General features: G+C 35.1%; 1 protein-coding gene across 1 annotated transcript in view; it reads right to left on the minus strand.

Moving 5' to 3' along the window:
* Window positions 1-268: 268 nt before the first annotated feature.
* The window catches only part of LOC108572687 (DENN domain-containing protein 5A), a 36,624-nt gene continuing 20,269 nt past the window's right edge, over window positions 269-16,623 (minus strand). The window contains exons 2-22 of the mRNA XM_017934959.1: window positions 11,879-11,988; window positions 9,918-10,138; window positions 7,943-8,137; window positions 6,794-7,265; window positions 5,972-6,108; window positions 5,720-5,898; window positions 5,337-5,512; window positions 5,043-5,254; window positions 4,758-4,964; window positions 4,657-4,665; window positions 4,223-4,397; window positions 3,857-4,121; window positions 3,730-3,765; window positions 3,052-3,162; window positions 2,277-2,535; window positions 1,855-2,122; window positions 1,352-1,664; window positions 1,022-1,198; window positions 709-919; window positions 420-636; window positions 269-321 (exon numbers count right to left, since the gene is read on the minus strand). Of these exons, the coding sequence (XP_017790448.1) occupies window positions 447-636; window positions 709-919; window positions 1,022-1,198; window positions 1,352-1,664; window positions 1,855-2,122; window positions 2,277-2,535; window positions 3,052-3,162; window positions 3,730-3,765; window positions 3,857-4,121; window positions 4,223-4,397; window positions 4,657-4,665; window positions 4,758-4,964; window positions 5,043-5,254; window positions 5,337-5,512; window positions 5,720-5,898; window positions 5,972-6,108; window positions 6,794-7,265; window positions 7,943-8,137; window positions 9,918-10,138; window positions 11,879-11,988 (3,923 nt within the window). The 3' untranslated portion in view covers window positions 269-321; window positions 420-446. The remainder of the gene's footprint in view (window positions 322-419; window positions 637-708; window positions 920-1,021; window positions 1,199-1,351; window positions 1,665-1,854; window positions 2,123-2,276; window positions 2,536-3,051; window positions 3,163-3,729; window positions 3,766-3,856; window positions 4,122-4,222; window positions 4,398-4,656; window positions 4,666-4,757; window positions 4,965-5,042; window positions 5,255-5,336; window positions 5,513-5,719; window positions 5,899-5,971; window positions 6,109-6,793; window positions 7,266-7,942; window positions 8,138-9,917; window positions 10,139-11,878; window positions 11,989-16,623) is intronic.

The following is a 16,623-nucleotide window of genomic DNA, read 5'->3' on the forward strand; positions in this document are numbered from 1 at the left end:
TACGGCAAGATGGGCAAAATTAGATGATTTATCCTTTGCACTGAACTCTTATCGTTATTAATATCATAAACTTTCGGAACAGGGCAAAATCTATCCTTCCATTATCACTCATGTATCAACTTTCTGTCAAATAATTTGTCATCTAAAAACGACTATTTTACATTTGCGTAACAGTCTTCATTTGCATTATTAAATTCCTCTTAGATTCTTAATAATAGGGTTTTAGAAAGTTTCTCATTTTGTCAATATCATAACACTTATTTTCCTTCGCCTCGTATTATTTTGAATTTGGTAAATTGTGCCGCTTCAAAGAAACGTATCCTATGAAAAAGTAATTTACATTCGTTTAAATTATTCCTAAAATTATAAATTACTTTTTATTAAAACTATAAAGAAAAGAATTATCAAGTGCAGCTTACCTAATTGCGTGGAATGCTCGTGATGAATTAACATATACTAGAAATTCCATGAGTCAAACTCTTCTCAAGGACAATATGAAATTCGCTCAATGGTTCAAGAATGTGAATGAGGAAATTTAATAATGCGGAATTCCTCAAGAAGGAATTTTCTTCATACATATCCGCAGTGGACCGCGCTTCGCTCATTGGCCGGAGCATCGAATGAAGAAGTTGTTCTCTGAAGCATAAATTAACAATTAAGTTCGCAAAAATATAATTGAACATTTGAATCATTAATATTATAATTTACCTCACTGCTAAGCAAATGAATAACTGAAATTTCCCATCTTTACCAAGAGTTTGACTGAATATATTAATTTGATCAATGAGATGGGAATAACATCTCAAAGTTGTAAACCTTTGATTGTTCTCTCTATGAGCTCGTCTATCTCTATTCAACCTCTGTGAATATTCGTCCATTTGCTCTAATAAAGAAATTTCGAAGTTTTCTTTTACGCGCACTGAAACAAGTGAAAAACCAGTTTTCTTGTCAAACATTTTATTTCTTTAAGAATGTATCTCAGTATCATTATTGTTATTCATTATCGCAAACAGTGGCTTACAGAAGTAATCCCAAACGTAGAAATTCCTTCCAAATATCCTCTGGTTTTTAAACCCGAATAAAAATATTTGCTCTAACGATGGAACGAGACCACCTTCTCCACAAAGTAAAGCAGTCAACGATCCGTCTTGACATTCTCTTCTATAGTGAAATTTGACAATCGCATTTACAGATTCTCCTGTAAAATTATATAAACTTTTTTAAACTTTTACTGGTACATTTGTTTTTATATTACTGCATTCACCACCCCTATATTTTCTATTGACATTTAATAAAATGCTTGCGTATATTCTTCATGTTAAAAAAATAAAAATATTTCGTCTAAATTTACCCAGCATATGCTGCAGTTCCATTTGAGTTAATATCGGACGTCTGGGTATACTAGGAGATCTACATCTTGGTGGCGTTGAACACGTCTCAACCAACTCTTCGCTATCAATACTACGAGGTACCAAAGCGCCTACTAGCAATCTTTCGGTAGATCCATCATCTATACCTCTACCAAGCCATCTACCACAGGGGAACTTAAACGTGTGTCCTGTGACTTCATTTCTCACTACTACATGTTCTACCATCCATTTCGGTGAAAGACCTGTATTGTCATGACCTATGCGTAACGTAGAGAGCACGCCCAAATTTTTATGCTAAAACAGAAATTACGAAATCATATATAGACTATTAAAAATAATCAAATCTAGTTCTAATATTCCTTGAAATTTATGAAATATTTCTAGACTTCAAATTTTTTTAAATGTAGGATGGAAGCACAATTACTTGAGAAATTAAGTAACACTGATATAGAAAATGTAAATTACAAAATATATAAAAACATACATGAAACACAAATTCCAACGCTCCCTTGGGAATCGGAACTGGATTTGTTTCACACAGCGTACCAGAAATAGCGGTCCAGCTATTTGCTGAAGTGGTAGCTGCGCTAGCTTTTCGACTAGGAAATATAACGACCCTATATGGCAATTTCGTGGTTGGATAATTGTTGGTAAAACAGAAATAGTCAACGGCATTTAACGTTAAAAGGTGGTACAGGAATTGTTCCTTCTCTTCCTCGCAACGCAGAAATGCTGAGCGCTTATATTGACTTCTAAAAGCAAAGCAATATTACAAATTTTTATTTTCATGATTTACACATGTTCTCAATATCTCGAAAGTTTTAATTCTTATTTATATGCAACATAAATGAAAATAATTTTTTTTAGACGTTGAGATATATATTGTCTTTCTAGCTAATAATTTACCTTAGCAACCTAGTGTCCGATAATAAAGTCTTTAAATGACGGGAGAGAAGTTTCTTTTCAAGTGCCAATCGAACCCAAGCTCTAGCATATCCAATATGCGTTTTGATATCAGTCATCGCTTGTACATTTCGGATATCGAAGAGCAAAGAATCAGGTAAAGGTCTCAGATGTTCAGGACCAATTTTTCTGTCGCCAGGAGACTTGTGCTTGTCCGTGCCTCGCGTGGGTGAATCGATCTCCAACGCCAGGTTTGGCAAATCTATCATTATTAACAAACATAGAAAAGATATTAGAAAGAAAAGTTAAAATACCTACAATTATTAATATTTGTTTTTTCAAACGGTTTTAAAAGTACTTCTAACAGTCCATGCATATGATACCATGCTATGAACGAGGACAACAAAATAGATGCAACCTTTAGACAAATCACTTTACACATTTCATGTCGAAAATAAATTTTCTTCTCTTAATTTGCAATCATATTGTGCATGCTTATTATATAAACTTCAAAACTATTTTAATAGATGCAATTTATAGTACACGATTGATAAACATAAAAAAAATAATTCTTCAAATTACATATTTGATACCAGAGATTTAAATAGGTACAAATAATCATCTTTTACAATATTCTGCAAAACATCAATACCAAAGATGCAGTATCATGCGATTTACTGTTATACAAATATGAAATAAAATGCATTGTAACTGCAACAGTAATACTAAAGTAAAAGCCAATTAAACGTTCTTGAGGCAAGCCACTATGAAGGCTTACCATTAAAATTCTCCTTGATATAAGAAGCTATTTCAAAAATATTTCTGCCCTTTAAGGTTGAAATTAAACGGTCCGGCAATCCGAAAAACTTACTTGATGATTTCTTGGTTACTTATAACAGGAAAATGAAACACAAATAAAAATCAACTGAAAAAGAAATGTTGCTCCAAGTTTAAACAGTACAACTCAGAAATGTTCTCTATTTTATTATAATAATAAATGTACAAATTATTATTTTATTAATTAAGTTTTGTAATAATAAATTTACAAATTATTAATATATTAATTAAGTTTTGACACATCTTAATGACCCTCTGAATTGTATTTCTAGTATAAACGGGGAACAATATATTTCAATAAAATGTACTTAACAAAAAGAACCTATAATAAATAAAACTTCAAATAAAATTAATGTAAACAATGTATATATGTACATCAAATTTAAACGACAAAAAACATAATAATTTGAATCAACATATAAGTGTGTATTTGTCGAAAATCGCAGCCAAACATATTTGCTGATACATGGTGCGCAGTCTTAGCGAAAAACATGTAGAGTGAAATAAATAATTACTTATAAATGTATGTCACTTACAACTAATATAGTGCAGAGTATCTACGTATGAGAAACTAATCTCTACTTTTAACACTTTATTTGAAATAAAATAAGACACGTACAATCGAGCCGTTTCCGTAGCACGCACCACGCTAACGCTGCATTTCCAAATGTTGTAAAATTCAGTGATTGATAATAAAGTGTAATTTTGTAAGGAGTATTGATATGTAACAACAAGTTTCAACTTACCAGGAGAAAGAAAGTTAGGATCTATGGGTTTACTCGGGTCGTTACACTCTTCCAGTGCTTGATACATGGTGAGATGTGACCAAAGAGCGCTTTTTCCTTGCTTATTTTGTAATCCGTGACTCCAAACTCGTTCCAATAGATCGCAAAGACTGGCAACTAGTGTATTTTCTTCGACATCAGACAAGGATTCACCTCCATGACCTAGTGCAACTGCTTCAGAGCCCATTTTTTCGACCAACATCCTTTTTGTTTTTGACTTACAGTCCTTGATAGGGAAAAAGGTATTCAAATAATTTATCATTATCGTGAAAGGCGTTTAACAAATTTATTTGTTTCGTTTTCACTTCTCTAAGAATATAAATGTACCTTGAGTAATTTTTCAACGAACGTCCAATTTGCTTGAGCTATTAATGCTGGACTCATGTCTGCAGAGAGTTTAGTTTGTGGTCGAGGCGACTGAGTTTCTTGAGGTGCCGGCGCTTTCCCATTTGATTCCATGGATTTCATTTTGTACTTCCATTGCGTCTGACCCCTTCGACTACTGTTGTAAACAAAACAATTAATCAAAATTATATTTCATAATATAGTTAAATCAGTAGTTAAATGAAACATTTTTAAGCATTTAAAATAAAACTTGCTAATTGATACAACTGAATTATAACAGAGTTTATCTTTAACATACTATAATGTACTTTAAAAAGTAATACTTGTAATTACTTTATTTCTGAATTATAGAACATATTTTAATTATGTAAAACACACATGCATAATGCTATACAATTTCAGATGTAAATTCTTACCGCAGTATACTACACGTGAAGCGGGAAATAAGATAACGAATGTTAATATTTTTTGATTTAGTTTAATTGCATTAAAAAATGTGTTTGTATAAAATATGTACCTTTGAGCCGGTTCCTTGTTTAGAGCAACAGTGTCTAATAAAGGAAAACTTCGAAAGTACGCTGCTCTATGAGGAACAATTTCATTGGGTGGGTTTGTTTCAAAATCCACATTCGTCAATCTCTGTTCTAATACCTTTTGCGATTCTTCTATACTTGTACAAGGTTCGTAACGCGTCGATCGTACAATACCCTCTCCAACTTTTTTCCTATAATAAACGAGAATAATACAGTCGTTTCACCGTTAAATAATATTGATACAATGTTACATTATATTCTATATTTACCTCAAGAAAGAAATTCTTTGATCAAAAACTCGTATGTTAAAATCAAGCTCGCTCCACGTTGACATAACTTTGCTGTCGACAAGGGAAGCGAACATTTGTGTCTCTAGAAATCTCGAGAGAAATGGCAAATGTTGTGTGGGTTGATCGGATAAAAATGTAGCCTTATCAAAAACATACATACTGTCCCTATTATTCAACCATTCATCCTTGTCCTAAAAATACAATCGTTTGCGTTTTTTTCAAATACGATTTCAAATATGAGATGCATACTTATACATAAATCTCGTATCACACCTGACTTGGTTGAATAACAAAGTGTTCGTAACTAGAAAATATCTGTACAAAACGGTTCAAAAAAATCTCCCTAATGGCATTATTAAACATAAGCGTCTCCTGATACTCCTCTTGAGGCGTGAGTATTCGCTCCTTCACATTGTCCTCTACAGAATCAATATCGTCTACATTCACTCCTGCAATAAAAATTAATAGCGAGTAAAAATAATTGACACAGTTGATCTTCTTCCAAGAGTAAATATATTTAGCTTATATTTAGGTTACTCGTTTTAGATTATATTTATACAACACCTATCGTTTATTTATCTAATTGAATTGTATCAACATTTTGATAATGAATTAATATTAATATTGCATTTAAGTCAAATTTAAAATGTCTTTACCCGCTCTTTTAACTATCCTTTGCAACGTGTCTGTTTGCGGCGTCGGTTCAGGTCGATCCCAATCTAAGACATCGTGTAACGAGTGTTTTCTGCGAGGAAGATGAAACCCAGAACCAGGAAGCGTCAAACTACTAGTCATGATGTCACCGTTATAATGATTTATGACCATGTTATCAGTCCTGAAAGAACATTTCGTCTTTAGTAATTGAAAATAGATTAATCAAAGGAGATGACGAGTATGTTTCAACTTACTTTCCTGTGTGTGGTACTTTGTACTTATTTAGGAGAGCTCTAATCTCAGCAATGAATTGCATCTTATGAGGAAACACAGGTAGTTCTTCCGGAAATTGGCTACTTTGCTTATCTATATCTACATAACAAAGATTTGCCTGTAATGAAAAGAATTTATAATTAGATTCAAATACACTTTTTGTATATACATATATTAAGAAAGGAATATGTAGAATATAATATACTAAGTTCAAATTGAAACCAAGCTAAGTGTTTTAGTTCTCCCGACACATATTACAAATTTTCCAAATCTCTGTTTCAATAAGCCTAAATAATCTTCACATATATTATCAATACAGTATTTATAATTACAAAAGAAGACCAAAATTACTTTCACAAATGAAGAATCCAGGGAAAAGATTAACAGAATACATTGCTTTCACAGGTAATTTAAATATGGCAAGTTGTACATAAAGGGAAACAACCAACTAAGTAACAAGTTATCAAAGATTTCAGAAACAGTGTACACAGTCAAAGTGTTAAAAATATTTCCACTGGGAAAGGTACAAAAGTATCTAATGTTTACTATTTCAAACTTTATTTCCTTCTCCTGTAAAATTTCAGTTTTCAGACTCTGCCAGTTTTTTTTTTTTTTTTTACCCCATACAACACTCTTCAGATATAACACAGTGGAAAGGAAACCGTTTTCAAAAATTTCAATTTCAATTAAGATATCCAACTCCTCTGAATCCGATCTCCCAATCTTATTCTCTCGTAATCTGCATGCGTACAGGGGGGTGAAAATTCCGTGAGCATCGATTCTGGAACGTGCTAAACACTCACTTCGCTAGCAATTTTCAGTACACCTCCTTCGCTTTGCGCGTGTAAACCCATTATAAACGGCACCGGCGCGTCCAAGAAGTGATGAAGGCTGGCGGGTAATATCGGCACGTACACGTGCTGCCAGGAAAACGGGAAGAGGAGAGCCGTTATACACTCGGATACCACCATCAGCTTGTGGAAATCTGAGCTCCTGAGCAACACTTGGTTCTCCAATAGGACGCACGTGAACAACTGAATACAGCAGTCTGCGCCAAGCCATGTGAACATGTCTTTCAGAGGATAATCTAGCATCGGTAACTCCTGAGATGGTGTTGGCTGATGGATAACCAGCTCCAACGGTGATTTCGCTGGCTCATCGTTGGGAATGAAGAACTTCAGCGACTTTCCAGGCAATGGTACCGGTACGTTGTACAGGAGATTGTATACATAGGACTCTAAGCTAAGACCGGGTCCTGGATGTCTAGGAACACATCTGAAAGGGTGCACATTTGAATGGGTAAGAAGAAGGAGGAAAAAATTTCATATTTTTTGTCAAATTAAGCTACGATTTAAAATGAAAGTATTTCAAATCTGTTCAGAATGAACAATAAGTAAATATTATGCCGATGATTTAAGACACATTTAGTGGGAAAACACTGCTACATTTTTCACGAATTGGTAACTAGTTAAGATTTTGTTATCGACACAACGGCAGTAGGACGAGGAGAATGTTAACAGTGATTAGTATTGTTATCGGTAGACTAATGATACAATTTTTTTATTCAACTTTTTATGTTTGCATGAAATCGTTATTTCGTTCCATAAGTCATTCTCGTTTCTTGATCAGTTTCTGAATTTTTTTTCTTCTAACGAGACAACTTGACGCCTGAGCAGCAAGCAAAGTAGCTAATTTGAAATAAGAGAACTAAACGCTGCAATAAATTCTTAAGAATTTCCAACTTTTTCCATTCGAACAATCCAATTCAATCCTCGAAAAGCTTCCACCACGGTCTAAGGTGGTGTAAGTTACTTCCGATAAGAATTTAACGCTTGGTTTGATCTTGCGATCCTTACGAAGACAAAGGTCCTTTTTGTCAGAGGATCTTCCACGTTTATCAGACTAGCCAACGATGACACGCCTTTAAGATGATAATCTAGACGCGTACTTACTTGTAGAGATTAGTGAGGAACGTTTTCGCGGCATGAAGGTAAGGCTGCTGGCATAGCAAGGATATCGATTTAGTCACTAGCAACTTGTCTTTGGTGGAGTCGTAGTAGCCTAACGCAGCACCTGGTGAATGTGCTGATAGCTTGAAATGCCGTGGTAACGACCGTGTGTTATGTCCATCCTGGCCTTTTCTTGCCCTGCAAACGCATTCGTGTTAGACCTTCACGCATTCCATTCCATCAATTTTCACTTTATAACCGGCAAATTAATGCTCTGTCCTTGATATTCCGCGTGAACATTGCACACACGAAATTTCAAGATTTTCCTCGAATTTTAGAACACACATTTTTCGACAAAGGTTCATCTATATTTAAGTGTGCGCAACTCTCGCGACGCACAATTTCTTTGCCCGCACATTTCTCGAGGATACGAATGTTACCTTTGTAAAATTATTTCATTATTTTTCAAAAAGTATATTTAACGAAATTAAAGGTTTTCTCAATTTTAATATTTCCATATTAATAAATGTTTAATTTTTTCAATTTTTGAAATAAAACTTCGCGACGCACATTTCTCGAGGATACGAATGTTACCTCTGTAAAATTATTTCATTATTTTTCAAAAAGTATATTTAACGAAATTAAAGGTTTTCTCAATTTTAATATTTGCATATTAATAAATGTTTAATTTTTTCAATTTTTGAAATAAAAGTGATATTCTTTTCACTATTGTTTCTGATATCCTTTTCACTATCGTTTTAAGGCCAGAACACTGTGGCATTCGGCTATGGATTTTTGGAAATTTAGATTTCTCGCGATTCGTTCTAATAAACATATTTAAAAAATGCTGTAGTTTCATTAAAAAAAAAAATAAAAAGTAATATTCATATTTCTGAAAAAATGTTGATAAACTGTGGTTTATTTTGAACACCCTGTATTGTAAAATGTTTAATAAAACAGGCTCCTATTTGGAATTTTTCTGAAACTGTTTCAATGTAGGTATTTATATTAGAATTGTAAGCTTCTGTATTTACTTGTTCCTTTATCTCGAGATAGTAACAAGTGAAATGATCCGAGAAGCAATTGTTCGCATAATTCCGTATATACGATGAAAAGAAACTGAAATAGAACACCGATTATCTGAACAAGTAAAGAGATAATAGGCCGATAAATCGATAATAGTATGCCTGTTCGATTATTCAGACAAAACTATTCCAATATGTTCAACAGAGAAACTTCTGATTACATTCCCAGATACGTTTCGTACCTGGAAGCTGTATATACACGATACCTCTATTGAAGAAAAACTAGAAATCTTCATAATTGCTTCGATTTAACATAAATACTACAAACCAATTAAATCTGTTTTTACGAAATTTGCTATAAAGATTTTTAACGATTAAAAGTAAAAGGAACAAAAATTCTGCTTAAAGAATTTTTCACAACATTTCACCACCAAAAATAATATTTTAAACCAAATGACTTTTCTCAACTAAATCATTGAACCAAATAAAAATTGTAATAAATCGAGCGAAAATAAAGTGGTAATACTGAAACGAAGAATTCAAGTTCGAGTCAAGCATTGATATTTATTTTCTGTTTTCTGTGTTAATGTTCCCCGATACACCAAAGTTGTCCACAATTTTCAGACGCTCGTCCTCAAATTACCATATCACACAAAAGTTATCTACCCTAAAAAACCGTGAAAACTTCAACAAACCAATAAAACGTATAACCTACTGAACATGACTTCGAAAAATATCCCGTTTCACGCTACGAAACATCGAGGTACTTCTGAATTGCCTGTGAAAAATTCCGAAATGATTGAATCTATCCTTGAATTGTAACGATACACCCGAAACTATTTCGCCGAATTTCCCACAGTGATCTTTTGTCTCTCCTTGGGGCCACACGGAGGCCGGGGATTAACCGTACCATTAAAGGACACGGGAGAATAAACAGCGTAAAGAAGACTCACGTTGGTGGTGTACCGTTTTGGCCGCTGCTCAGTTCCGTGATATGCATCGCCTGCAGGGTTTGCATAGCCGCACATATCTTGCGATTCCGGCACTCCTCGTAGAAAACAAGACTGAACCCGTAGGTTCTGTGCCCGTCCTCCTTGGTGAGCACGAAAGAGTGGAACGTCGGTTCCACCGAGTGTTTCTGAGTTCGGAATCTCAGGCCGCTCGGCAGGCAGAGCTGCAAGATTGAATATCTAATGAACAGACGTAGCACACAACGCCTTTTCATTTCTCCTGCTTCTCTTCTACTTGTTTTTCTCTTCTCTTTTCTCTTCTCTCTTCCTTTCTTTCATCCGCAACTGGGACACGCCAAGCGCAACCTATATAACGCCGTTGATCGCGACCGGCACGTACACTTCGCGGATGAAATGTAGCCTGTTTATATGCGGCTTTATTTTCCCGAAATGTCCTCTTCTCTTCTCTCTTCCTTTCTTTCATCCGCAACTGGGACACGCCAAGCGCAACCTATATAACGCCGTTGATCGCGAACGGCACGTACACTTCGCGGATGAAATGTAGCCTGTTTATATGCGGCTTTATTTTCCCGAAATGTAGACTTTTGGTCGGTTCTTTTCGTAGACACAGCGAGTTACAGAAAGTGTCTCGTACCACGCTCATATTGTTTCTTTAGAATGTGAGTTTTGAAATCTTGATCAATTGAAATGTATCGCGAGTGAAGAAACTTCATTTCCGGGTTGTACCGCTAGTTTTGAGACACCCTGTGTATTGCGCGTGGTAATTATATTTGGAAAGAAAATTTGGGAGGGTATTAACGCGTTTCTGAGTAATTGGAATATTAAGAATTAATTTTCTTTGAGAAATGTATATAAAGAAATGAGAAATTATCGTTGAATTTTCTTTTACTGAAAAAATGGACAACTTGAAAGTAGAACTCTGGAAATATCTAAATTGCTGTTTAAAAAATATTCACGAACACATGTTTACCGGCACGAGGTAGTTCAATTTACGATCACACTGTATATTTTTTCCACCAAGTGTATCAAGTCGAGTACTTTGCATTTTCAATCCTTTTTTCTCTTCTTCTACCTTCAGCTGCGTTTTCACCAAAGCCATTCGAAGTCACGCGACAGAAATGGGCGGATGACTGCATAAGGTCAATGTGCTCAACTTTTAAGCTTCACCAAGGGACAATTTTTCGTGAGAAATTTTACAATGTACAAAGTGTAAGATTTTCATACTGAAATATTTCATTGAGTATTAACACATTTTTCGTATTAATCTTAAGAAATGAAGAAATGTATAAATAAACGTGGTATCACTCGCACATTCTATTTGTGAATTTTTCAAATGACCAAAATTTACTCTAGCCTATATACCTACGTTACCATATTTATCGCTATTTAAGTTGAAATTATCAACTACACATTATTATCTGCCTTCCGACAACGAAGCAAAGTTATAAATAAACTTGGTATCACTCGCACATTGTATTTGTGAATTTTTCAAATGACCAAAATTTACTCTAGCCTATATACCTACGTTACCATATTTATCGCTATTTAAGTTGAAATTATCAACTACACATTATTATCTGCCTTCCGACAACGAAGTGTATAGATGAGGCGTTAATAGAAATTTACGTCACTTGTGTAATTTATTACAGTCTGACGATAATTTGAACAATTTTCTAGTCACCAACAGAATAGTCGTTTTCATTTGTCCCCACTTATCCTAAATATTAATACAATAAAGTGTCCGAGTGAAGTGTATCAGGTAGAAGAAAAATAAGAAGAGATCACGCTGGTATAAAAATATTCGAAGAATGTGTATACTATATAAAAATTTTGGTTAATTCTTGGCTGTGAAAACGAAATAAAGAATTACATACAAATTCGGCAAATCAAAAATATAAAAATTTTGGTTAATAGAAAGGAAAAAACAGTTTCTTCTGACGCACCATGCAGACAGCGTGTTCGTCGAAAGGATTCCATGGTACAGAATCTGGATAGTGTCCCAGTACTTTACTTTTGTATGCTCGGTCCAGTGGTGTACATTGCAAAGAGTCGCCTGAAACAAAAAAGTACTTTGTTGGGTTTAGATTATTCAACAAATTCCCTGTCTCGTGTACGCGGCAACTTTTCCTTCGTTTAAATTTTATATAGTGCTCTATAGTACTAAACTTCGATATTATTTACCGAAGGGGAACTTAATTGTACGATTAATATTCATCCAACGAATTAACTTGTAATTTTTGGCTAAAATTTTTAATTTCTTCTTGCTCCAAATTTGGAATTTACGAATTAATTTTCGAAACGGTTTATCAATCTGAGAAAAATTGCCGAAGAATATTTCTTCTGACGTCAAATTTTTCAATATGACGTCCAAAATAGAAGAAAAAGCACTGGAAATGAAAGAATGCACGCGTTCAACGTGCATTATCTTTAAGAAGCTTGGTAGCCTGACATTTATAATCACAAACAACGCGCTTCACAGATGATGAGCTGTAATACTTGCTAACGATAAGAGAGACCGTGACCTTTTGGTCAAATACTTAAACACGCTCTTTGTGTGACCCGAAGGTCTACCTTTTCAATCAATCTCTCCATCTTTTCTTAAACTTAAACAAGATAGGACCACGTACATATGTTTCGAATTATGTAATTTTCGGAAGAAGTTGTGGTAAATGACAACGTTGTCCTCTTTGATGCATTACAATCGCAATATTTTTCAATTCCACGACGTAAATGTGGATATGGTCATTTAAATTGTCATTATTACAGGTTACTGTAACATTGCGTATCAGTCAAAAGCTTGGAAAACTGAGAAGATACCGAAAAACATGTTAGTTTCTTTACTTTTTCTATATTTAGTTATTTTGCTATCAAAGTTACCTGCGAAATAATTAGAAATCGTAAAAATGGACGAAAGAAACAATATAATCATTTCTGAGTGACCTAGTAATTAATTTTCAGTGATGAATTATTTTTTGAAATTGATTTCTTGAAAATTCTGCGACTATAACTTTCTATAGAAAATTTCTTCTTACGATTAATATTAAAATAACAACACTGCTTGTAATATTAAATTATCTCGATAAATATAGTTTGCATAAAAATAATCCGTATATCCAATGAGCACAATAGAAGAATATATTCATAAGACTTTTTTATAATTTCGTATTGAAATTTTTACATTACCATAAAAATTGCTCCAACATTTGTATTTTCTAGAATCGTCATTTGCAACGTAGCCTATTTATTATCTCTTAAAAACATCTGTATTTCCACACCAACTCGTAACAATTTCCGCAACTCTTATCAAAGGAGAATCTCTTCGTTCTCAGTTTCTACTTTTCTGCCCGAACTACGAGTACTTCTACACATTCCAACATTTCCCATCTCGACGTATAAAATATCTCTACGAATTTTAATTAATCAGTACGAAGAATTTAACCCCCCTTTTTTTCACTCCGCATCTTCAATTCGAAGATGCTTGACTCTGATTACTTTTTACATTTATATTTTCACCTGTGCTCTAATTTTTAGCTAACTTCTTTTCCCAATCCAATTTTACGCGAACCGTATGTAAAGTGTGTTTAAAAAAATTATTCAGAATCTATGAAGTGGACAATCTTCAACTTCAAAGCAGTTAAAAATCTTGAAATATTAATACAAAATATATGAACTTTAGCATAACTTTAGAACAAATACACAAAGCAAAATTAACACCCCCTAAACTGAGTAAAAAATGAAAATTTCCTGAAAAATCTACCGTATCAGAGTTAAAACTAATTTCCAATATTCCTTAAAGGGAACAATTTGCTTTAAAAAAAAAAAAAAAACGATTATATTCTCACTTTGACCGTCTAATTAAAAAAAAAAATCTCAGTACGCTTACACTCTATTTATCCAATACACTTCTAATCATTTACTCAAGAATTTCCTCATTTCCAACCTCCGTACATTTCCACCAACACCTTCAATCGCAACTAATTCGATCATTATATCATTCCCAAACACCCACACCCCTTTATACAAGCTCATCCACCTCCAAACCTACCAGCACATTCGACCCAACTCTAAGAAGAGACTCTTCTCTTCGTGTCATCCCGTTGCAGTAATTAGTCGAAATTCCTCGCTGCACGAGGAACGTTCAAGTCGGTCAAAATGTTCCACAGAAAATGGTGACACGCACACGCGAGTCGAAAGCGACGAAGGTAACAAAAAGGAGAAAAATTTCACGTTTAAATAGGAGTTTCAGTAGGGAGAACCAGGTGTATTCACTTCAGTTTGCACATTGTTCTTAAAGCCCAGTGTGGGTATAAGTGTATCTCGGTAGCTGCAAATTCTAACAGCAAAAGAAAGAGAGCGAACACAGAGAGAGAGAGAGGGGGGCCCTCTCTTCTTCTCCTGGGAAAAATTAGAATCTCTCTCCACAGCAACGTCGGCAAGTTGTTATTGAACGTGGTACATATCCCAGAGCAGCTCGACCTGAATGAGACTGTTGAAGTCTTGGCGACGTTCCAGCTGCCTCGACGCACCACGAACACAACAGCACCCTTGTACAGGGTTAATCGTTCATGATCGAACAGCCACCCAAGGAGGCGGCGAAATGTACACGATGTGGGCTCGTCGAGTGAGAATTTGATTACACACCGGGTATATAATTGGCGGACGATGAGGACGGGTTAACGTGCAGAAACATCTTTCCTCGTGATTGTGTGATTTATCGCTTGTACGGTGGGAACGTGAGCGTGGATTCACTTGGAAATATGGAAACACTGTCATTTTTAATAATTATCTCGAGTCACGTGTTTTCCCTGGAAAACACACGAATTTCGTGAGAAGCTTTTGGAACGAAGTTAGAAAGGAAAATGAATAATCGTCAAGCTGAGTGAAAAATGAAAATGCTGCATGAAAAATCAACCGTGTCGGAGTTGAAATTAATTTGTGAATGAGAAGCATTTACTTCGAACAAAGGATTGTACTCTTACTTTGACAGCCTAATTTAAAAAGAAATTTCGAAAAGGAGGGAAAGTGTTTATGTAGTATGTTTGACTCTGGTTATTTTTTATATTTGTATTTTTGCTTATTTTTATTAGTTATGGCAACGTTTCTACATTTTACCTTATTTTTGCGCGAACCACATACGGGATGTTTTAAGAAAAAATTATAACCATAGGTTCATTAGGAACAATGATTTGTGACGATTAAATAAAACACTGCAGAGATATAGCAGAGTTTAGGAACGTCGAATGACGCCAGCAAATCCTCCACATTTAGAAAGCTTCAAATTCAGGAAAGTTAAAAAAGAAAATAGAGAAGAAAAAGTGGAAGAATTGAAATATAAGTGCTCTGCAGTCTAAGTGACTTGTAAAGTGGTCGTACTTAGAAAGCAGTCACTCGGATTTAAAGTGCCTACTGCCACTTTTTTTTATCAATAGTTTTCACCGACCTTTCAATTTTTCTCAAGTTTAAAATCATTGCACACGTTGCACTTATTAACTTTTTATAATACTTACGAAAATGCGAACAAACCTAAGCCTTCTAATTTTGATCACAAGCTGAGACAATAAATACACGCAAGCTGCAAATAAAATTTCGAACAAATCAACAATGAATTAATAATAAAGTTGAAAAAAAAAAAATACAAAAGTAATCGAAGTGCATAAATTCGTACCACAAAGCATTTCACTGTCACACAAACTAAAGTACCATATAATTTACATTCTACACTCTCTTTCAAATATCACTTTATTCTCCAAACTTTCCTCCTCAACCCTTTAACTCCTTATCACGACAGCTCGTTCTTTTAATTAGCCAATACAGTCAGTAAAACAAGGTAACCGGCAAACCATATTGAGAAACTTCCCAACATCCCTCAACGGTTCCACGGTTCCTCCTATCTCGAACTTTCCCCCGAAACAGAAACACGAACAATCCACAAGTGTACACTTGTACCTTACCAAAATTAATTCCCACCTACACATATCTCGAAACGCTCTACAACACCGAAAAACTTTCGAGCGAACTCGTTGCAAAGTTTCACCGAGCCGAGAGGATCCGGCGATTTTCTGAACAGTGGCAAACACGTTCGAGACGCGTCCGTGGGGTTAACGAGCAATTCCGCAAATCTGTTGCAATCCCGCGGGGAAACGTGAAACATTTGCATAATTCTTCCCGTCCAGACGGCTTTTTTCCAACCGGGGGTAGGGATGCGTCTTCCGAAAGGATTCTCAGCCGCGACGACGTTCTGCTACCCGTCGAAATATCTCGTCCTGGACCGCTTTTGGCAGCTTTCCCTGCCGAAATTACCGGAGGGAGGTAAGCCGCGCTCTGCACCAGCCACGACAGTTATCGCCGGCCGATGCAACGTTGTAAGAAAAAGGAAGGAAGGAAGAAAGAGGAAAAAAAAAATGGGAACCTTTATTTCCTTTAGGCTAGATCGAAGAAAAGCTACGTGACGAGGGTTTCGTTGCTCCTCCCTCCTTCGCCCAACGATATTCCCAGCCACAATTTCAACCGATTGTCCTGGAAAGAGGCTCTCTGAACGAGTTTCGCATTCTATTCATCCATTGTGCGTGAATTTTTGCCGATTTTCCCTTAGCTGCTTGTCATCTATACAGTGTGTACAGTGTTCCCGTGGAACTGGTTAGGATTTCGGTTGAAATTTCTTACGTGAGATTTTGAACTAAGGTCGCTC

The sequence above is a fragment of the Habropoda laboriosa genome, unplaced genomic scaffold (assembly GCF_001263275.1).
Source record: "Habropoda laboriosa isolate 0110345459 unplaced genomic scaffold, ASM126327v1 scaffold22, whole genome shotgun sequence".
Lineage (NCBI taxonomy): Eukaryota > Metazoa > Arthropoda > Insecta > Hymenoptera > Apidae > Habropoda > Habropoda laboriosa.